The following is a 22,790-nucleotide window of genomic DNA, read 5'->3' as shown; positions in this document are numbered from 1 at the left end:
ATCTATTTACATATGAAAACTCAGACCTCAACCAAATCCTACAGAAAAGGACATAAGATAGGATAAAAGAAAGGCATAAAACAGAATTCCTTCTTCCTCACAGAGATTACCTCAAATTTCTACCACTAATTTATAATTAAATCTTAATCCTTTATGCAAATGCAATGATGGCCTACTAAATACACTTCTGTATTGTGTCCCTTCTGTTCCAAAAATGCATACAAAGCGAGGTATAAAATATATAGTGAGCAGATAACATATACTGCATTTCTCCTCACACATTATATTGTATGATTAAACGTATTTAAGGAAATGCTTCTCCAATTTGAACAACATAGCTAAGCATCAGTCAGAAAGCAAGGGTAATTTGAAGATACAAGCCAAGATTCTGTATGATTTGTACAATATTAAACAAAAGAAAGAAGGAGTATTGAAATTCTTAGAATATAGATACGCGGTGCTGGTATGGGTAAAACCCAAATGGTAGCAGGACTTCAGTATTTTAGTTCCATGAGGAATTAGTTGTCACTCTGATTTATCGTTTTTCTTTCAGCTGGTTCTTATATCTTTCCCCTATACCAAACAACTATTTTAATATTAAAGTAGTTTAGCTTTTGTGTAATGTAGCCTATAAAAATAGGTTTATTCCACAATCTGAACAGTCTGTGATGTTATTTAACAGTAATGGAACAAGTTAAAAAATGTGGTCCTGTTTAAGCTTGCGCTTTACCTGTTCAAAATGTTGCATTGCTCCTTATGGATTCACCCCTGTGTGCCCTCCTTGAACTTCCCAGTATCTTAAGCCACCCTAACAAAATTGTAGGCTGTTTCAATACAAATAATTAGTGTCACAGGGTTTTATTAAATTCCATGTTCAGTTAAACCAAAGACACTGTAAAGAGTTGAGAGAAAAAATAATGAAATGTACTGTCCATATCAGCTTTTGTAGCTGAACGACCTTGTTACGTTGCCTTTTTGTAAGTGATTTTAAAGGTTCTGCTGTTTGACCAGTCAGAAGAGTTTAAGCAAGAGGCGGTAGGGCTCAGACAGGCAGCTTCATTGTTTGTGACAGTGCCTGGTATCCTGAGCCCAAACGAGCTCTCAAACTCTTACTCATGTGTCGAGCCAGATAATCACAGGGACGTTTGTGACCCACAGAAGGAATGCTTGGGATTTCTGAAAGACAGCAGTTAGCGCTGGGAGGAGGACTGAACTACTTCTGCTAACGTGAATTTAGTAACGGTGGTTTGACACAGGGCTGGACTGGCTGCACACTCACAAATCTAAACAGTCTGCTTTGGTCACATTTTTTCAAGCTCTGATAATCCACCATTTGCATGGGATTTCTACTCCCATTTTAAACTGAGGAATTCTCAAAGATTACATTCTTTTAAAGACATTATCTCAATAAAGTCTTAGCATGAATGCATTTAAAACCCATGGCAAAAATTCAGTGAAGTATACAAGCCTGTGTATTTCAGTAGCAAATGGATTTGTCTCTTTAAATAGCATACCAACCTTATCTGAAAAATGTAAATTCTACTGCTAAAAGCACATTCCCCTGAAATCAGATGTGGGCTTCATAGCTCAGGGATGGTTCTTTCCATATTCATCTAATTAATTTCCCTGAATAGAAAGAATTAAAGGGAACCAAAAAAAGTAAGGGGCAAACACTCCAGCAGTCACTCTTCGTCCCTTCCAAAATTACTATGGCCACATTCACTGCTGGTCATCTGAAGGGAGAATGTCGTGCTAATCCTACTGCTTCCTTGGAAGGTGTAATCACCCTGCAAGCTGCAGGCACCATTCCGGCACAAATCCAGCGTCACCCGGGGTTTAATCCATCACATCTGCCCTGGAACACACCTGGATTTGGTGGGGCCACCTGTGCTCTCCTATGGAGCCTCACCTCAGGAGAGTTTGTCACTGTACCCAAACAGCATCCACGCAGATCCCCCCAGGTTCTTTGAGCCATGGCAGGCCTTAGTCTCGCAGCACACCCTGGATGTCGGCAAAGCTAGCAGCGGAGCTGCTGTCACCAGGATCACAGAACAGCCTGTTAGGAACCTTTAGCATGTAGTTTAGGGAGCTTTGAAACTCTCAGAAAACGTTAGATGACTTTGCAAGCAGGAGAGCTTTAACTAGTTTGCTAAGAAAACAAATGAGTTGTTTCCTTGGGTCACGCAGCATTGTCTAGAGTTAAATTTAGTAGCTTCAGATAAACCAAAGATAACAATGGATGGGAAAATGTGCGTCTGAGGAGTTCTAAGAAAATGCATGTGGTGTGTGAAAAGGAGCATGAATTCAAACTGCTGTGGTAGTGTATCCTCCACAGGCAGGCATCACCAAGACAGGAGTAAGTGCTTTGGTAGTGGCTGAAGGACAGACACAAAGCTGTGTGTTGGAGAAGAGACCTGTGTATAAGGTTCCCTTTGGCACGTACCCGACTAATGCTCCCGTTCCACATGCCTCAGCTATACAACAGAGAAGGCAAATTAGTTCCCCTTGTCCTCAGAGCAACCTGATTGCTCACGTGAAAGGAATGGCTTTAGTCAGGCAGCAAGGCAAGTAACATGCGTTCTTTCTGGTTAAGCAAAACTGCGTATCTGCAACACATTACAGCAGCATTAAAAATGCATGACAGGTACTGTATACCCAGACTCTGAAACAGGTTGGAAAAGGACATGAAAAATCCCCCAGCAAAGAATTAATGAAATATGGGATCTTTAAACGACTTGTGTCTCAGGACCTCGGCGTCTCCTTCCCAACTGCACCAATCAATCACCAGCCTCCAAAAACGCTGACATCCCTCACTCCTTTCAGCATCCCATTTAGTCCCAAAGGCAGACCCTGGGATCTTTACCAGGCCCCTTTCTCCCCCAGGTTTCATCCTCACTCACGTGCTGGAGACTCACCTTCTCTCACTGCCTGCCAGCACCAAGAAAGATTCAGCACCTGCCTCGGCTGCTGCAGTCCTGCCAGGTGAGCACACGGATTTTGCTTTCTGGCTGCTTGGTGGCCAGACAGAAATCCAAAGGTGAGCTTTACCTGTGATCCTGTCTGTGGAAACAGCAGTAAGTCTCTCTCTGTCCCCAGCTGCTAATTTTTAAGAGGTTTATAAAAACAGAGCTGCTTTCCAATTTCTAACAGATGTGGTTTATAGCAAAGAGACTGACAGAAAAACATGGACAGAGTTATTGCATGAGGTTTGTTCCCTTAGGAACTAGACTAATGACAGGCAAAACCTTAGGTTTGTAAATGGGTACTAAGTGGATCAACTTAGGGCTTTGCTACTGTCTCCAGAGCATTTGAAAGTTTGCAAACTATTATTTGCAAGAAAAAATAAATATGTTTTTAAAAAACATCTATTTTAGAAGGTCATGCAAAATTATTTGGTTACTTATTCGGAAGTAAATTAATTACAATAATAATTTTTGCATAATCCATCTCCTAGTCTTCCAGTTTCACGACCACACTAAATTTTGTGTTAAAAACTCAACTTCAGCAAGCATACAAGTCCAAGCTACCCATAAACAGAATACCTCTTGTATCTTTGTAGACATACCATAGAGCTCTTCCACAGTCTTGGAAATAAAAAGGACCAAGCAGCAGGCCCAAGTTCAGGAAAAATCCCTGCTTCCAAGTCCATCCCAACTAAAAATCAATGGGTTTGGCAGGGAATTCACAGGAGCTGAAGCTGACTCCAAATGCTCAGCTGTTACAGCTGCCAGGGCATCAGCCACACATTATTTTATGACACCCACTTTCTCCAGAGCAGAGCACTTCTTCCAGACTCTTCCCTTTTTGTAGGCTAAGAACATTTCCAAGGGACTAGACTGTAATGTAATTATGACTATGACTCTGCAGTTGTCAGAGCAATAAAAGGAGGGTGCTGTGTTGTTTAAAAAAAAACCCAACAAAACAAGCAAAACCCCCACACCACCGAGCTTCAAATACAGTCAGCGCAGGCCTGATAATTGCTAATTTCTAACCACTTTACCACATTTGCAGGCAGGCCAGTGAAGAGTCACCCATGGCAGATTGCCTTCTGAAACTGCTGTGCTCAGAGTTTTCCTCCTCTGAGCAGTGGGAGCCTGACTCTCCTTGTTTCTTTGTAAACCTGCCTTTTCCCGTGCCCGCTCAGTCCTGGCTAAGCCGGCTGCACCGTGTCACACTGAAAGCCTTGTATAGTATTCACTGGGTAGGGCAGTTGTCAGGAGTTTCTTTTGTTATACCCTTAAAAGGTATCCTTAAAGGTTTATGTGTAATTCAAGATGGGGTTACAGAGTAAAAATGGGAAAGGGATTGTTGTTGGTATGTGGTTTGGAAGAAGGTTAGCGAGCTTTAGTGGTAACACAGCTTGTTCTGTCATGCACACAACCGAAGCATGACTGGAAGCTGCATGTAGCAATTACTCAGTATTTAAGCTACACTCTCTCACCAAGCACCTCTCAAAGCCATTTCCCTCCTTCGTGGTGAGGAGGTGCAGCTCACAACTGAAACACCAGGCACACAAGTCTGCCTCTGGAACAACTGCTTATTGATGTAAGGACAAATGTACTGTTATTTAAACCTCTGTCTAGCTAGCCAGCCTTCACAGTGTTTGCATTTGCCTTAGGAATATAGACTGTAACTTCTCTGCCCGGCAAGAAGGCGTTATTAAAAGGGACAAGGTGCTGAAATCCTAGTAAGCCCTAATAATCCATCCATTTTTCCAGTGCAGATGATGATGTGAAGCGATGCCTTTCATGTTTCTCTCCATACAGCAAATACCAGCCAAACGGCCCACGTCCCCCAACTCATAAGCACGCTGCATTAAAATTAAAAACATAAAACATTTTGCTTTTTAAGTTTCTTTTTTTGCTCAAGTCCATTCTTCCCAGCAGGACTATTAATGGATGTCACTGCACAAGGACTTGCAAAACAAGATTCCGCTGATATTTAAACACGGCTTGCTTCAATCCAGGGGTGTTGACTAGCCTTGGGTTTTTCAGCAGGAGATTGGGAAGGGGGCAGGGTTTGGAATCACTGAAATGGTAAATTAAAATACACACAACATTAAAAAGTTATGCTAAACATCATGCTTTTTATTTTTTTGGGAAAGAGCAAGAAAATAGCAGTACTTCAACAGACTAGAAAAAGCCTCATCTAAATACCAAAAGCACAGCAAATTATAGTCAAAGCTGATACATTCTTAAGTCAAAGTATGAAGTTGTACTTACACCTGTGTGTATATATGCTCATATACACACACGTGCACAGCTTTTTAAATGTAAGTGTAGCCACGTAGATTATCTGTGTTTGCCTTATTGTTTATTTTAGTTTTGGGTGAGTGAAGCAATTAGACCAGAATTAACATTTATTAAAAAAAAAAAAGAAATCCAACCATTGCCACAGACTAGATTAAGAACTTGCACACATACACAATTACTGCACGGTCTTTACTCTTGTGGCCTTTAAATTCCACTAAAATAAGCTGTTTTGAGAGGGAATGCCAAAAAACCCCACCCTGGAAGTCTCTTGGCTTTTATCACTGCAACATCCTAGCTTTTGCTAAAAACTAAGAGCGGAGCTACCCCAGAATGTGATCTCCAATTCTTTCTGCACACTGTATGCATGCCAGACATGAGCCATGCAAAAACCCTTTGAGATTTAAGCCCTTAATTATTAGCTTGTGTCAAGATTCAGGCACTGTGATTTAAAGCAATCTTCAGAATCAAAAGTTCAGAAACGAAAATCGCGTTGGGAGCCAATTTTTCTTAAAATAGAGAAGGGTGAAGACTCAGTTGGCAACTCTCATTTTCCAAGCTGATTAAGCATTATATGTACACACTATGAAATAATAAAAACTTAACCGAGTGCTTTAGTCAGTTCTGAAATCAAAAATAAGTTATACTTCAAAGAACAAGTTAGTATAAAAAGTTTTAACCTATGCAAAGTATGTGCTCAAAATACTTGTTTTGCATTTTTAAAAAGAGCTGTAGTCTACCTTAGAGAAACAAAGTTCACCCAGTATAAAATATTGCAATTTGTCCCATTGTGTCATATGAGAGGTTTCCTTATTCTTCATATGATCAAGAACACTTGCACAAGAGTTCATGTTATTCCAAGCCACACAGTGGCAAGACAGACTATGTTTGAATCTCTGCTTTTACTGTGCAGGGCAGTAAAAGCTAAGCAAACCATTTCAGAACAGAGTTTAGCAGGTCAAAGAGCTATGTTGATGTGAGAAATCCAGACAACAGTATAAAAGTTAATGCCAAGTGGCAGTACCAAGAAAGTGAATTAGATCAACAGAAAAAAAAACCCCTGCTGATAACACTCGCTGTCACGTGTACAGCTTGTAAGCCAGGAATATGGAAAAGTCAAAATTAGCTTAAAGAGAGAAAAAAATAATAAACTGTGTAAACAATCCATCCAGTCCGTGACTGGATGCGGCTGATAAGAGCAGAACTAGCTTAGTAGAGCTGAGGATGTGCGTGCATCCAGACGCCGGTTCAAAATGCATTCATCAATACCGTTGACCAACAAAAGGAAAAATCACCTATAGCTATTTACACCACAGCGGAGGCTTCCCTCCCCCTTTAGGAAGTTACTACAACTCAGGAAGTCGCTGCTGTCTTCTACGACTAAAATTCCAGTTATAAGCTACCAACGTTTGTAAGCTGAAAACACCCACCTTGCAAATTAAACTGAGAACTCTTGTCAAGCATGTCTGAGGACTCTTCAAAAGTTAGAGTACAACACTTTCCTCAAGTGGTATTTGCATGAGTAACTTGTACTGACAGCCTGTTAAAATAAGTGAATTTAACACAACTGGGGGTAGCTGGGTGTTCCTCCTCAGGAAGAGGGATCCGTACAGGTCCCAGTCGTTCTTGCTGAGGTGCATTACAGGGAGAGAAGGACGAAAGAACCTCGGTCAGCCTGGAGGTGAATCTTCCTGCTGCTAGAAGTACTCCTCCTCCTCATCAAAAAACCCATTTTCCAGCGCGTATGGGCAGTCTGCGTTAGAGTCGGCTTGGCAGGCACCTTTGTATTCCTGGATCGATTCGTACAGGGAGTACAGCTGACACAGCAGCGACATATCGAGCTGCCGAAGGCCAACCTGAGCGGGGGAAGAAGTGGAACAAATCAGCCAACAGTATTACGGGTGTGACTTCACCGGCAGCGTAACGCTGTGTGCCTTTCGCCACGAAACAGGAGGATCAAGCTTCTTCCCACCTTGAACAGTTACAAAATGCAAAAGTAGAATCCATGTTCTGAAGTGACAGGCTCCCCGTGGGACAAGGCGGGAGAAAGGACAAGGAACAACGTGAGGGGATACAGCGGAACACAAGCAAAGGCTTCTTCAAGAGTTTGTCATCCTGCAACGCCCTGCTTAACTTCCAATGAGCAGTTCAGTCCTACCCGAAGCATCACAGACACATTCATAAACTCTGTATTCCTCATCCCACAAGACATACTTTTCCTGTAACGCTGAGAGTCCTTCATGCACCTCCCTCATGTAGGATCATGGGCTTTCTGGGTTTGTTTATAATGGCCTGGAGTTGCAAAAGGAGCTCTGGCTGGTTTTCCTCTCCCTGGCCAAGTATTTTCTACTCTAGTTTTCTGTACTGACATACCTAGGCATCTGACAAGGCCAGGTATGCCTAGCACCGTACAGCATGCTACCTAAGGGCAACAGAACTAAAGCAGAAGTGAGGTAAGGACATACATCATAGCCTGCAAATCTTAAGAATATTTTCACATGCTACTCGAGCACAAGCCTGATTTATAACTAAGCACCTAATATTTTGGTCCCCAAACTTCTAAAATATTAGTTCCAGAGCTAGTTAAAGATTTGGAGCAACATTAGAAAACATTTGTTTTGTAACCTACTTCTTCAGGTCAGGTGCAAAACCAGTACCTGACCTTTGCACCGCAGAGCAAAACAAAGCTTGTCATTTAACTCGAAGCAGCTCCCCTCTCTGGCAACAAAACCGAGTGCTCATTTCATATTGTCACCTATCCAAGTCAGATCAAATTAAATCTAGCTTTTGCCTTGCAGTAAATTAAAACCACCACCCAATTTAACGCTTTCAAGAGGCAGACATTCCTGCCTAAGTTTTCAAATAAGCGTTAAGCTGGCAGCCTGTATCTAATGAGCCTCAGTTTCATCAAATAAAAGTTCTTGATATAACTCATGTTCAGAGGAAAAAAGAATAAAAATCATCATGTTAGTAGCCTCTGCCGCAGCCTTGGAGTCCAGGCTACATTTTACCCAAAATGAAGACTCTTACCCCAAAAATCTCTGCTTACATAACTAAATTATAAGGGCAGATACACCTGGCACACAGTAAAACCACAAGAGGCTAGTGTGAAGATCTTCCTTTGGCTTTGATGAACTATTCTACCAGATCCTTTCTCTAAAGATGGAAGGGGGATAAAACAAAATTAAATAAGATGTATCACGCACCACAATGCCCATCCAGCTCAGTAAAATAGGATACGGCATCTTTCAGGCCCAACCCAAATTACTTGATGAGGTCATGAAGCCAAGACATGATGTCCTGTACAGCGGAACACGAGGACTTCAGGACATGGAACAAGAGGCGTAACGCTGCACAGGCTGCCAGGAGCTTACTGACAAGCTTTTGCACCACCTCAGGACCACGCACTGCTTTTCTTACCCATCTCTCTTTTCCTCTGTAACAAACACGACACCTTTCTCTCCCCTTGTTTAAGCATGCACTCTGCAGGAAGCATCTGCTACTCTTCCTTGCTTTCTACTCTGCAAGAGGAAACAGCACTTGTGCAAATCTCCTTCTGCAAAGTTTCTCAAAACAGCAAAACAACCAACCAAACAAGACTGCAGGAGGGAAAATAAAAGGGAGGTATCCATACCATATCCAGACTCCTCCATCTACCCCTTCTGAAGTAATTTCTTCAGACTTGTTAACCTAATGACTGTTTACCAGCCCCAGAATAAAGTCTGAACATCAACCTTTGGAGGTGGCAGTTGATGAAGTTTGGCTTGCCCCACCTAAACAAACTGCTCGCTTCATGTAAGAAGGGATGCTGTGAAGCTGGACTTCACACTATGGCATGCAAACATGAGACCCACTGGGCAGACCTGCATCAGAGCTAAATGTCTGAAGGACAAGACTGTGGTGAAGAACTGTTCAAAGAGCGATTAGGAGCGAGTTGGGCCAGAAAGCTCAACCTGGAGACAGACAGACAGACAGTTCTTTGTCTCCGGAAGAAAGTGAGAGCATTTTCACCAGCAGCTTTCCTGTTTTAGCTCTGTAAAGCTGTGCAGTGCTTTCTATGAAGACTGGTTCTATGCTAAGCACTATCTCCAAGATAGAAATGGCTCAGCAGAATTCATTTAGGAGGCTTTAACAGTATTTTTTCTGTAGCTGTCACTAGTGTCATTGTAGTAAACAATCAAACAAGAACAGTAAGTCTATTGAGAAAAACGCAGCCTCTAGCTCTTGACAATTTGACAGTGTGATCCCTGAGGTAGCAAAAGCCTGAAGAAATGTTCAAGCCTGCTAGCACGAGCATAAAGTTTTTAATCCCAGCCAATCTACATGCAACTCTAGTTTCATCAGAGCACCTGCAAGACGACCTCTAATGCGCAGTCCCATGCAAACTGACTCTTCCCCAAGATCACAGTTCTGAAATGACCTCTCTTTTCATCCCTCCCCCTCTGAAGCATCTAAATCCTTCACTTTCTCATCTTTAAAAGCTTAAATACACAGTGCCTTGCTTGAGCGTGCAGGAAGAGATGCTGTTACGCATTTCTTCCCCACTCACTATTGAAAATTTAAAGCAAGCTCATTATTTGCTTTAATAGAATAGAAATGCTATCTTTGACTGCTCCAAGACAGAGCATTCGGTATCAAGTGCTATTACCTACTCGATGAAAGGCAGCCTATTAGCACGCAAGTCTCTAATCTGTAAGGGCCACAAAAAAGCACACCTGGAACCAGGAGACTGTTGCTTGTTGGTCTTTGATGTGTTCACAGGTAAAGTATTTTCTTCAGAAGAGTTTTATCCAATTATCACCAAGTTTAACAAGAGTATCAAAGGGGAAGAAGCCTAGTTGTCAAATGACTTTAACAAGCATCTAATTTGATTTTCCATTAGGAAAAATAGATTAGACTTTTATAATGAGTTATCTTTGCTTCTTTGGAAAGGATTAAGACAACTAAGAGGTTATCCTTGTTTCCCCTTAGAACACTGCAGGAGACGTCCCTGGGGTTGACAGCCACTCCCGCTTCCTAGGCTTCAATGCAGGCTGGCAACTGCAGCTAGCACAGGGTTTTACAGACACCTCTAACTCTATTTGAGCTACTTGTTGAAACACTGGCAGCAGACTAAGGTTTCAGCACACTACGCTTTCCTTCTCCATCCACAGAAAGGGCTTTCCACAGAGCTGCTTGTGCTTAAGCACCTTTTTACCGTGAGAAAACCAGGCATAAAGCAGGCAGATTTTCAGCAACATCCCACCTGATGTGTTTCAGGACACAAAGGGCACGATGCTTAGGTTATTATTAGTCACTACAGCTGCAGCTGGTACCCGCAAAGCACCAACACCCAAATCAGTGTTTGATCAGAAGGTGCGCCAGGTCGCCCGGAGGAATCTCGCTAATAACGCCGGGCTGCACAATCAAAACCAAGTCCTGAAAAAAAAACCCCTGCGATGAACTGCGCTTCACTCGAACTGAATGAGTCGGTGCTTTCTTCTTTCCCCTTTTCAGCGACAGCCCTTTAAAATGGGTGTCAGGTCCAAATGGACGCCCCTGAACCAGGCGCTCCTGAAAAGGCTCTCGGTGCGCAGACGGGGGATCCCCGCCGCTGCAGACCCCGGCTGGCGGAGTCGGGGGTCCCGACTCTCCTCGCCGTGCCGTTACCGCTGCGTCTCACCGTACCTGCTCCCCGCAGCAACCGGGCCGGGTTACGCAGCGCCCGGCCGGGGCCGGGCCCGCACCCGCACCCCTCGCCCGCCCCCAGCGAGCTCGAACGCGCCGCAGCCGGCACCGGCCGCCCGCTCCACCGCCGCCGGTACCGGAGCGTCCTTCCGGCCCGGGGGAAGCCGCTGGGCGGTGGCAGCGCCCCCCGCCGCCGCTCGCCACGTCTGCCGCCCCGCCGAGGCCCGGCCCGCCCCGCTCACCATCTCCTTGCGGAGCAGCGCCAGCGCCGCGTCCAGGTTGGGAGGCTTGGGCGGCCGCGGCGAGCCTCGGCCGCCGCCGCTCAACTCGTCCTGGATGCGGGACTTCTGCGCGTAGAGCCGCTCCAGGTCCCGCCAGCGCCCGCCCTGGCCGCCGCCGCCGGAGGAGGAAGAGTTGAGCAGCCCGCTCAGGCTCTTCGGCAGCGGCGGCAGCCCCGCGCCTCCACCGGGCCCCAGCAACCCCGGCCCGCTCATGCTGCGGCAGCGGCGCCTGCAGCGACCGACGGAAAGAGCCGCCTCGGCCCCTCTGCGGGAGGCGCCGCCCGGAGCCCGCCCCGCCTACGGGCCGAGGCGGGAGGGAGAGGCCCGGCGGGCGGGGCGGAGGGGGCTGGCGGAGGCAAGCAGGGGGCCCTCGGCAGCGAGGACGGCGGCCCGCAGGTGCCCGGGGGTGCGGGACGCGCTGGGGGCGGGCCTGGGCGCCGCGCTGCACCACGGCGTCCTTGCCGGAGGCAACGTGCGGCGGCCCGCGACCCCCTCGGGCAAGGCCCGGCTGTCTGCCCCGCTTCAGCCCCGGGGCTCGGGCCGGGGCCGGAGGGTGTGTGACCCGCAGAAACACCCCCGCGGCAGCCGCCTGCCCAAGGGCTGGGAGAGGCGAGAGGCCGCTGCGGGGACAGGGCTGAACCTCCGGGCTGGTCTCGGGGATGCCGGGGAGGGAGATGTGAAATAGCAGTGAAAGCAAGCATGAAAGCTGATTAAATGCCACAATGGTGTCGTTTGAGTCGCCTGATAACGTCTAGATGCTCTGCCCTCCCCATCGAGGCACTGCCCTTCACGTCCTTGCAGCCAAGCTTTTTATCAAAAGTCCTTTATCTCCCAACATTGCAATTAAACAAACTTTGGTGTGCCCGCTCTGCCAATCAGGCCTCTCAGTTAGACAGAGAAATTGCTCTCCGGTTTTATTCCAGATTATCATTATTATTATCATTATCATTATTAATTTGGTTTATTGCTTGAGCTTACAGAAATACCCATGTGCTTTGTGAGAGTCTAGTGGGAAGGGTGCCATGCTGCAGGACGGCGTGGCTTTAGGCAGGGGAGGTGTAGCACCACAGTTCCCGAAACTGCCAGCCACCACAGTTCTGGTGCTGGGGGAATACAGCTTCAGCGTGCCAACACCAAGTGTTATATTTCCACCTTTCTTACCCTTCCCCCAACCCCCCCTTATTTTTTTTTCCTTGAAGTGTTTGTATCTCTGAAGTCTCTTGAATAAATTATGCCAATTTGGGACCATTAATCTGACCCCCCGCATCTTTGAGGCACACCAGATGTCAAGGCAAGTGGGTATTTGAAAACTGAGAAAAGTTAAAAAGTAAAAAGCTGCTTGACTTTAAATATAACAGTCATGTTCTTGTAGTATGTGTGTGCCCTATATTAATGGCTTCTGCGGCTCACTGAGTCTGGCAGAAAGTTCCTGAGGCTTTTTCCATATTTCTGCAGCAGCTTGGAGCCAGAGACTGAAAAATCCAAACTGGAGCAGGGTACAGAGCTGGAACATGCTGCCGTTACAAAGCCAGGCTGTTTAAAGGTGGAGTCCTGCTGTCACAGCCCCGCTTTTGTTTGTGGGGTTTATCTCTCCAATAACTAACCAGACAAGGCATTTTGAGCTAGAGCCTCTGTGTTATTTTCAGGTTTTTTTCCCAGACTTGGTGGCTTTTTCATCAAACTCTGTGCCAGTTGCTTTAAGCCCACTTACAGCGGAGGAAGCTTCTTCCAGTTGTTGTGTTTGTGCGCTACTTTGGGGATTGATTTTTCAGATGACCTGATCTACTTTTCAATGCTTTGTACTTAAAGAGTCAAGGATAATTTTTGTCCTATTTGTAACAGTGCCACTTCTGCCCAGATTGATTGTGAAAAATAAAATACTGCTGATAGCTCTTATGAAACTGAAGGCATTAAACCCCATGCCTATTGTAGATTAAAAGCATCAAAACCCCCCTCATCCTTCCAGACCAATAGTGCCTGACAGCAAAAATATCGATTTGGTTCACTAAGGGTGTAGGCACAGTATTATCTCCCTGCTTATTAGCAATTACATTTATGTGTTCTCCTTCTACTACACCCCACAACCTCCCCCCCCCTTCTTTTTTTTGCAGATGACAGCTCTTTGGGAAAGCTTGTGAATATTCTTATTTTATCTAGACGAGCTTATCTTAATTATTTTTTTCAGCTTGCCTGATCTCATTAGATTCTAAGTGCATTTTCTTCACACTCGGGTCCTTTAGGCACCTTGTTACCATATCGTTGCTATTGCAGAAATCTTTATGCTGGCTTACTGCTCAACTTTGTCAGCTGAAAAAGAAAAAAAAAATAAAAATCCCACAGCTTTCTTGGGTTCTCGGCAACTCTTCCCTCAGTTGGCAACCTTATCTAGCCTTCATTCATATTAGATTCATAACTATCCCTTAACATCTAAATCTACTGCTTTATTTAGTCTGACCTAGTTATAACATGGTGATAATGGAAGCCAGAGTCCTTTGCAGTTACATCTTTTGGTTACAGAGTAAGCTTTCATTGGCTGTGTAAACCTGTCGGTTCCTACACTTAAACTGCAGTTATGTGTTACTTGTCTTAACTGTCCTTTGTTAAGGAGGTTACCTAAAAAGACCCACGTTAAAAATGCATGTAGTTTATGTCATAAAGTATTAGGAAGTGCCAGAAGAAAGGTGTCCCATAGCATTTTCTTACACAAATGCACTATGGTATATTTTTAATTCATATTTCTGTATTCATGGGTGAGTATTATTATTTTTTTAACTGATAAATTAAAACTGTTTTCCACAGCCTTTCCTGTGGTGCTTTCCACTTTAATAACTAACTTACCTACAGATGCTGATGAACTGGGCAACCTGGGCTAGTGGAGGGTGTGTCTGCCCACAGCAGGGGAGTTGGAACTAGATGAGCTTTGTCCAGCCCAAACCAGCCTGTGCTTCTGTGATTGATTGTATGAATTCTTCCTTATGACATCCCTGTGATAGAAGGTGGTATTGTTATCCACACTGGGAACCAGGACACAGGGAGCTAAAGTCACAGTAAAAACTTTGACTGATTCCAAGTGAATTAGTTTGTGATTCTTAGGGATAATTTTTCCCCCAGCAGAGCTGACAGAAGGATGTGTGCCTCCACTTCAAGCTACCCTGTGCAAAGCAGCACCTTTGCTCAAAGCTGCCTTCATCAGAGATTTAAAGTAAGAGTTCAGATTTTGCAGTGATGTGGCTAATGTCACATTTTGTCTGCTGTGTGGCAGGGATATGCCAAACTTGCCAAACAAGATGCACCCAAGCTCATCTGTCAGTACTATTGGCCTTTTAAAATCTATTTTGTCTGCAGGAGGTCTCTCACTGGCTTAACTCGCTTGTCAAGGACAGGGCAGGCTCCAGGTATCACAAGCTGAGCATATGCAAGCCAGATTAACAACTGGTGACACATGCATTACTCTTCCATTTTCACCTGTAATCAGAGTGCCCCAACGTTCTCCATTTCTCATGAGGCCGATGGCTTTCATCACTGGTATGTGAGGGAACAGAGATCACCCCGTTCTGTGGTGCCCTGGGAACGACGTGAGATTCAGTCCTTTGGCCAAGGAGAATTTCAGTAATGCTGGGCATAGTTGGCACCTTGTATACAACTCCACATGGTGGCATATCCAAACGGAATTTTCAAGCCAAAGATCGTTCAACTCTTAGGCACTGTTTTTCATCAAAAAGTGGTTTTAGCAAAAAAATGGTCGTCCTGCTTTTGACACACCACAGCTGAGCTCTCTCCTATTTAAGCTCCCTGAACAAACAGGGGCAATAGTGGGCTGTTATATTTGTGTGGGTCTGCTACCACACAGATACCCAAGAAGGATCTCAGTCGTTGCCTGTGGGGTTCAGAACTAACTGCTAGAAACACAGAATTAGGAAGATTTGGGGATCCAGGCTTCAGTCTGAAGTTCCTGATGAAATGCATTCTTGTGGTTATGAACCCTTGCACGTGCCACTTGGTCACCCAGCCTGTTCCTCTTGCCCCTGTTGCTGCTTTGCACCAGTTCCTGTCCTTGCACAGACCCTGTTCCAGTGTCTCTTAGCTATGGTCTCAATGCCTCAGTTCCTGTCCCTCCCTGCCTTTTGGTTTTTGTCCCTCTCACTTCAGCTGCCATGAATCACAGAATCACAGAATGGCAGGGGTTGGAAGGGGCTTCGAAAGATCCAGTCCCCCTGCCAGAACAGGATCACCTAGATTAGGTCACACAGGAATGCATGTCTCCAGAGGAGACTCCACAACCTCTCTGGGCAGCCTGTCCCAGTGCTCTGCCACCCTCACAGTAAAAAAGTTCTTCCTTATGCTCACATGGAACCTCATGCGTTCCAGCTTGCCCCTTGTCCTGTCACTGGACATCTCTGAGAAGAGCCTGGCTCCATCCTTCTGACTCTTGCCCTTTACATATTTATAAACATTGATGAGGCCACCCCTCATTGTCCTCTTCTCCAAGCTAAAGACACCCAGCTCCCTCAGCCTCTCCTCACAAGGAAGGTGTTCTGGACTGGGCAGGGTGAGGGCAACAGATGCAGAAGGTAGCAGGAATCAGAGTTCACACATAGGGACTGGTGTGTAGAGGTCTGTAAGTGCCTGTGAGTAACAGTTTCACCCCTGAAGGCATCTTCCAGCCAGCAGCAATCTGCATGTAGGGCTACTCCCCTCACCCCTGTCCCCCCTCTTTTTCTTGCAAGTGGCAGCTACTCAAAGCAGAGCTCTCTTTCCTCTCTCCTTTTCACAATGAGGATGATAATGGAGTTCTAAACTAATCCATGCCCAGTGTAAAGCAGTGAGAAGCAGCATGGAAATCCAGAGAGCACATGCACGTGGCAAATAGGCACTTATATTTCTGCAAGGATGGGGGGTCTAATTCTTCTCTTTCCCTGTTTTTTGACAGTGCAATCAGTTACCAAGTGCTGCTCATTGGTGTCGTGAAAAGAATTGAAGCCCATACTTTCATATGAGAAATTCTGGCTCAGGAGGGGTCATGCTCAGGAGAAAATAAGGACTTGATCTGATAGTAAAGTCGATGGGACTTACAGTTAAGGTAACCAACCATTTATTTTCCTGATGATGCCAAAATCTGGCTTGCTCGCTCCTCTGTTTAACCTTAGATCAAACCATAAATCTTTTCCACACTACATCACTCAGTGCTCTGCAACATTGGTTTTAAAGCCTCCACACTCTGTCCTCTCATTTTATTAAATTAGATGTAGCGGTAACTGTCTTTTTTCCCCCCCCTCCCCCTCCAGTCACATAGATTCTTCCCCATTATGTGAACTCTAGCAGAAAAAAGAAGAGTTTAGACCACACCACATGTGCATTCCTACAATGTCCTTATCTTCAGGATTTCTGTGGTCATTAGCGACACGCGCCATTGAAGCAGACCATTAACACTGCCAAGTGTCAGGTGCTGCACTTGGGCCGGGAGAATCCCAGACACAGATACAGCCTGGGAGAAGAGCTCCTGGAGAGTAGCCCTGCTGAGAAGGACTTGGGGATTCTGGTGGATGAGAAACTTAACATGAGCCAGCAGTGTGCTCTTGCAGCTCGCAAGGCCAATGGTATCCTGGGCTCCATCAGAAGAGGGGTGGCCAGCAGGGACAGGGAGGTGATTGTCCCTCTCTACTCTGCCCTCGTGAGGCCCCATCTGGAGTCCTGTGTCCAGGTCTGGGGCCCCCAGTACAAGAAGGATGTGGAACTGTTGGAGAGGGTTCAGAGGAGGCCACGAAGATGATTAGAGGGCTGGAGCACCTCCCCTACAAAGAGAGGCTGAGGGAGCTGGGCTTGTTCAGCCTGGAGAAGAGAAGGCTGCGGGGGGACCTCATTGCAGCATTCCAGTACCTGAAGGGAGCTTATAAGCAGGAGGGGATTCAACTTTTTAAAAGGACAGACAATGGCAGGACAAGGGGGAATGGATTAAAACTAAAGGAAGGATAGTTTAGATTAGATCTTAGGAGGAAGTTTTTTACAGAGAGTGGTGAGGTGCTGGAACAGGCTGCCCAGAGAGGTGGTGGATGCCCCATCCCTGGAAGTGTTCAAGGCCAAGTTGGATGGGGCCCTGGGCAACCCTGTGTAGATCCAGGCCTGGAGGTTGGTGGCCCTGCCTGTGGCAGGGGGATTGGAGCTCTGTGATCCTTGGGGTCCCTTCCAACCCATGCCATTCTATGATTCTATGATTTTAGTGTTTCATACAGGGAGAAACTCCAATAAAATTCAATGCAAAACAATAGCAGGTTGTAGGGGTTAATAATTTCAGTATTATATGAAAATTCATAGGCATGAAAGAACTCAGCAGAGTTTTGTGAGATGATTACGTAATAAACTAGCCTCATGCCCACGGCTCTTAATGGCTCTGAACATCTTCCCTCCGTCTCCTTTTACCGTGTCAAAAATACAAAAGAAAAGGACTTCAAAGTGCCTTTTGAATTTATTTCCCTCCGAGTTTAACACAGTTCTGATAAGGCTCTGCCTCTTCAAAAAGATGGCTCGAGGGGGCATTTGTTACTGCTGCTCTGCGTTAGTTCAGTTTGTTAGCCTCACAACACCACACCCCTTACTCTCAGCTGCACCGACTTGACTTACAGTAACAGCTTTCCAGAATCTGATTACTGAAAGCAGATAGCCGGGGGATCAGAGCTACAGGCTTTAAGGGTATTTGTCTTATTATCCCAGTGACACTGAGCAGACCCTTTCCTTTAGCGAGATCTGCGTCGGGGTCAAATCTGGAGGATGCTGCTTAAGCTGGGCCGAGGTCGTCTGAGGTGAAAATGACGGGAGTTGTAAATCTGCAGGCAGAACTGCAGGGCAGCCAGGAAGCACCGCTCAACAGGGGCGCCTGCGGGCGCAGGGAAGAGGGAAGGAGGATGTGGGCTTGCAGCGTGCAGAATATCGCACCATTCCCCAGCAGGTTGATACCTGCCCCAAGGAGGTTTTGAGCAAGGAGTAGTAGGCAGTCCTTTTTAAAAAAAAGCATTGCTTATTTCTCTTTAAAATGGTCACATGTAGAAGGTTTTATACATTGTTATGCCAAACTAATATTAATAAAGAGATCATATTTCTTGCTTCTTCCTTCTATTTCCATAAGAGAGATGTGGATTACACTGCTCAGGAGATAAAGACTTCTCTTCAGCTGTGAGCGGTTAGAATGCTTGCTGGGGAGGGGGGGCACAAATTTCCATTCAGATGTATTCAGATGCACCCGTGCTCAGGAAAAATGACCTTCCTCTCCCACAGTGCAAGTAGGCAGGTTTGTGCCTGGACTGAACTGCTGGATAATCAAATGCAAAACCAAGGCCCTTAAAAATAAATAAAGATTCCCTACCCTCCAGTTTGACCAGGCCAAATGCCCTTATGCCACACTGCCCTCCATACTACACTTATTCTCTGGTGGCGGTACAGCCAGCCTATGCTCCTGTGGGAGCTATCACATGGGGAGAGAGATGAGCAGGTTTCAGTAGGGCCTCTTCCTTCCAGCAGCCAGGCTTGCACAGGATGGAACGAGGCTGCAGTGATGCCAGATGGCACAGCACCCAGAAACCGAATCAAAGCTGGGCCAAAGCTTGTGTGGACCAACCATGGGGCATCCTTGTATGGACCTGGATCTCTTTGTCTTGCGCTGAAATTGAGCTGCCTCTGTGGTGGGACAAGGGCAATAATTTAACAGTGCATAGCATTAATTCTAAACAGTTTAGAGGAGAAAAGTACTCTCTGTAATTGAAAGTTCATTTAGGTAGAGAGAATGTAATTACCTGGCTCAGTTAGAGGAGCAAAGCTATTGTGAGTCTCTGATGAAAGCTGTCACCAGTTATTTAATGGCCAACAAGTGATTAGAATTTTTGTTTCATATTTCATACAAGAACAGCACATTCAGCAGCCCAGTGACCCCTAAATTCAATGCACAGGCACTCGGTAATTACTGACTCAGAGGCAGATGTGCTGCCAGTTGAACTATGATCGTCGCTTCTTGCAGCATTTTAGTACACGGCACCCAAACAGCAACAAGACTGAGCCTTGTTTAGCATAGACAATCAACTTTTTCATTGCATGGGCAAAAGAATAATTTAAAAATACTGTTGGGATTTAAAAGTCAGACATATTCCATGCAGCAAATATAACGTTTGAAAATAACTTATTGGCATAAGCACTTACAGTATCAGATTTCTACCTGACATGAACCCATCAGAGAAATACTATCAAAGCAGATCACATTTCAAATAGCAGAAAAACAATTTGCCCCCCTTCTTTCCCTCCTTTTCTATTAGAAACACCCCTGCAAACTGCGTGGCTACTTTGCTGACTCCTACCCAAGTGCCTGCCCAGAGAGAGGATGCTCCCTTTCATCACGTGCTGAGCTCTTGTGTGCGCCTCTCAACACAATCACCCTTTTCCCTTTACTGCAACTAAACTTTGTTGTTCCGCACAGATGCCTACACCAAGAGAAACACCCCCAAAGCACTGGGGGATCCAAAGGCTCAGGTCAGCTTCCCTCCCTGAGGTCCCTCCAGCTTTCCAGACTTGTTCTTCCTCGGCGGAGCTGTTGGGAAAGAGCTGTAGTGCCAACAGCCATCACTGCCAGGCGGGAATTGTGCTGGAGTGCAAGGATTCTTCCTCACACCTTAGACACCTGTCCTGTCCCTGGAGACACTCACACAAGTGGCAGGATCAAACCATACAGTAATCCAGCCTTTTCTTTGCCGTCTGGAGCATCGCACTGAGAGAGCCGAAACCCTTAAACAGTCTGCAGAATCTATTAAGGATGCAAAAGGAAACCAAAACCTAAAGCAAAACCAAACAAAAGACTAAAGCCCATCCAGGGGGAAATGTGATAACAAATATCCGCAAAGAAGGGAAGCTGCGATGACCAAACGTCTGTGCTGGAAGTGAGATCAGATCAAGCCGATCGCTGCAGCCGTAATCAGTCATAGACAGGAACAAACAGGTACACAAATGGGTTAGAAGGAAAGAACAGGGATTTCTGAAATGTTTTTGGCAAGCCTGGAAAAATAAGAGCCATTCTGCATGGACAAATGCAAACTAAATGATTCTTTGTCTTTCTTTGCTGAATTGGCCAAGACAGAAGCCTGCCTGAACAGGAGCCACCAGAAACACCACTGCTCGCCAGTCCCACGCGTACCAGGGTATCGAACTTTCGATCGCATGATGTTGTACAAGCTGATTGCTTTACAGACACCCATTTCTTCCCTTCTGTATGCCTAGTGCATCAGGAACCAGCAACTTTGTACTGTTGTATGAATGTAGAGAATATTGAAAAATACATCCTGAAAGTCATCTTGAAGGCCCATAAATAACTTGATTTCCATTTGCATGCCTAAAGAGTCCTAATGAGATGAAAGTGGCACAGGATTTTTGCAGCTTTTGAGTTTACAAGTCAGGCAGGCAAAAGGAACCATCTTCTATTCCTTTGGTGTTCAAAAACTGTGGCAGGGTAAAACCAGAATAGTTTTACAGTGTGAGAAGGAAAATTTGGAGTGCAAGGTGTACACATTTGAAGTTCCACTTCTCTTCTTCACATGGTCACTTTCTGGAGTACAATGGCTTTTGAATGAATTATGATTTTTTCAGCACTTTTTGGAATATCAGTAACCTGAAATAACTTTTAAGTTACATCACAATTCTTGTCAATTTTCAACTGTAAGCAAAATATAAAGAGAAACGGCTCTTATGTTTCCAAGATTAGATAGTTTAGTGTTAGTTTCTAGAATAGAACCGACATAATTCTGTCAGTGCTCTGAAAACAAGGTACTTGCATCCTCTGGCAGTCACTCTTTTGATGGAGCCATTTATATTTACCAAATTTATTCTTGCCGAGTCATTCTTTGCTCTGATATTATTTTGAGGCAGAGAGAGAGAGAGGTAAGAAGATAATTTTATATCACTTTGGTGAACTGTCACAAATCAAAATATAAACAACTAATAGCTTATAAATACTGTGGGGTTTTTTATAATTTCAGAACTAGGTCCTTAGAGCAGCACTTATGTACCAAATGGAGCCGGGAGGTGCATAATTGTGACATAAACAAAGATCCGGAAGGATGTTGTCGTTTGTAACACCAGCCTGTGTAAAGGACACCGTCAGATAGTTTCATAACAGACAATGTAGGGAATTTGAAGGGTTTCGTTAAACTAAACATTAATAGGAATGTTTTATCACTTTTCACAGATATCCACTAAAATGCTTTATTTTTGGATAGCCAAGGGCAAGCGCTTAATGTGTGTGTGTGATTTATACAGACACAGTGGCAGTGACACGGGCTCTCTGAAGGACTGCAGGTGACTGTGCCTGGCAGTGTTGGTGTGTGATAACATCACTGTTTGGCTGCCAAACCCCCAGGCTGTGCAGGTAATGTGTCCTTAGTCTTGTCCTGGTTGCTTTTCATGCTCTTATTCCTTCTTGCTCATACAGTTGAGTGTACTTCAGTCTTCCTTGGTTATAATCTTTGGCTTTCCTCAGGAATTTTCTTAATTTTACTTCCTTCTCCTCCTCCCTGTACCCACTTTGCCATATACCAAGACTGAAAAGCCTTGATGTGATCACTCCTTTTCCTCAAAACTCCTCCTAGAAGTGCTATGTGCGCTGCCACATCCAGTCGAACCTCAGCATAGCAGGACTACAGCAGAGCAGTGAGGTTGCATAACGCACTTCTCTAAATCAGCTTGAGCAGATGGGAAGGAAAATAGCTTCAGCTAACAGAGCGCAACTCCCCTGGGCACTTTTCAGATGGCAGTGGAAGTGCAGCCTGGCAATGCCCTACTGTCTTAATTTTGTCCTCTCAGATAAGAGGAGCAGCCTAGCCTGAACAAAGGACTTTGCCCCTCTGGCTCTTCCTCTCCTCCCAGTTGACAGAACTGTACAACTGCTTCCTTTTAAACATTGCTCCTATGGTAATTCTTCTCCATCATCACACAGTGCTTCATTCCTACTGGTAATTAGACAATAAATAAAATGATAACTAAAATATTAAACCCTTGAGTGAAATATAAGCAAGAACAATGTAGGTCGAAAGACGACTAAAAGTCATGGTATTAGTAAATCTTGTTTTATTCTCCTCAGGTAGGGAGCCCACCACTGTAAGAAGAAATCAGACCTTGCCAGTTTATTAAAAACCCATGATCACAACCGGTTAATTTATCAAAAACAGAAAGAAGGAAACCAGGCTAAATACATCACTTAATTCAACTCCACTGAAGTCATTAAAGTCATACTGGCATAAATCTGTGTTTAGCTGGCATCATCTGTTTTCTGGTGTAGAAGCAAATGGTTTTATAAAAACAGAAGAAAAATCAAGTTAAAGCTGACTGTTGCATGAACATTCAGAGCAAACAACTTCTTGTTTTCTTTTTAGCTTTGTTGTTTTTTTTTTAAAAAAAAATCCTGTTTCAAGGCAGTTGAAACAGACTCCATTGGTTCTGAGCAAAAGCTTCATCTGCAGATTTTATTAATGAAAAATGAATTGCATACTTGAATGTCAGTGGTGTCGCAGGCATTAAAGTCCCAGATCAGCTAAGTCAGTGAAGGTGGGGCACGTCCATCACCTGG

General features: G+C 45.0%; 1 protein-coding gene across 1 annotated transcript; it reads right to left on the bottom strand.

Moving 5' to 3' along the window:
* Positions 1-6,946: 6,946 nt before the first annotated feature.
* On the bottom strand, positions 6,947-11,410 carry FAM89A (family with sequence similarity 89 member A; the record flags this gene model as incomplete). Its single annotated transcript, XM_084261386.1, has 2 exons — positions 6,947-7,105; positions 11,159-11,410. 2 exons carry the CDS (start codon positions 11,408-11,410, stop codon positions 6,947-6,949), a joined length of 411 nt encoding a protein of 136 aa, XP_084117512.1.
* Positions 11,411-22,790: the final 11,380 nt, after the last annotated feature.

This window comes from Gallinula chloropus, assembly GCF_964237585.1.
Source record: "Gallinula chloropus genome assembly, chromosome: 3".
NCBI lineage: Eukaryota > Metazoa > Chordata > Aves > Gruiformes > Rallidae > Gallinula > Gallinula chloropus.
Note: the sequence above shows the minus strand (reverse complement) of the source record. Positions and strands in the feature narration are given on the sequence as shown.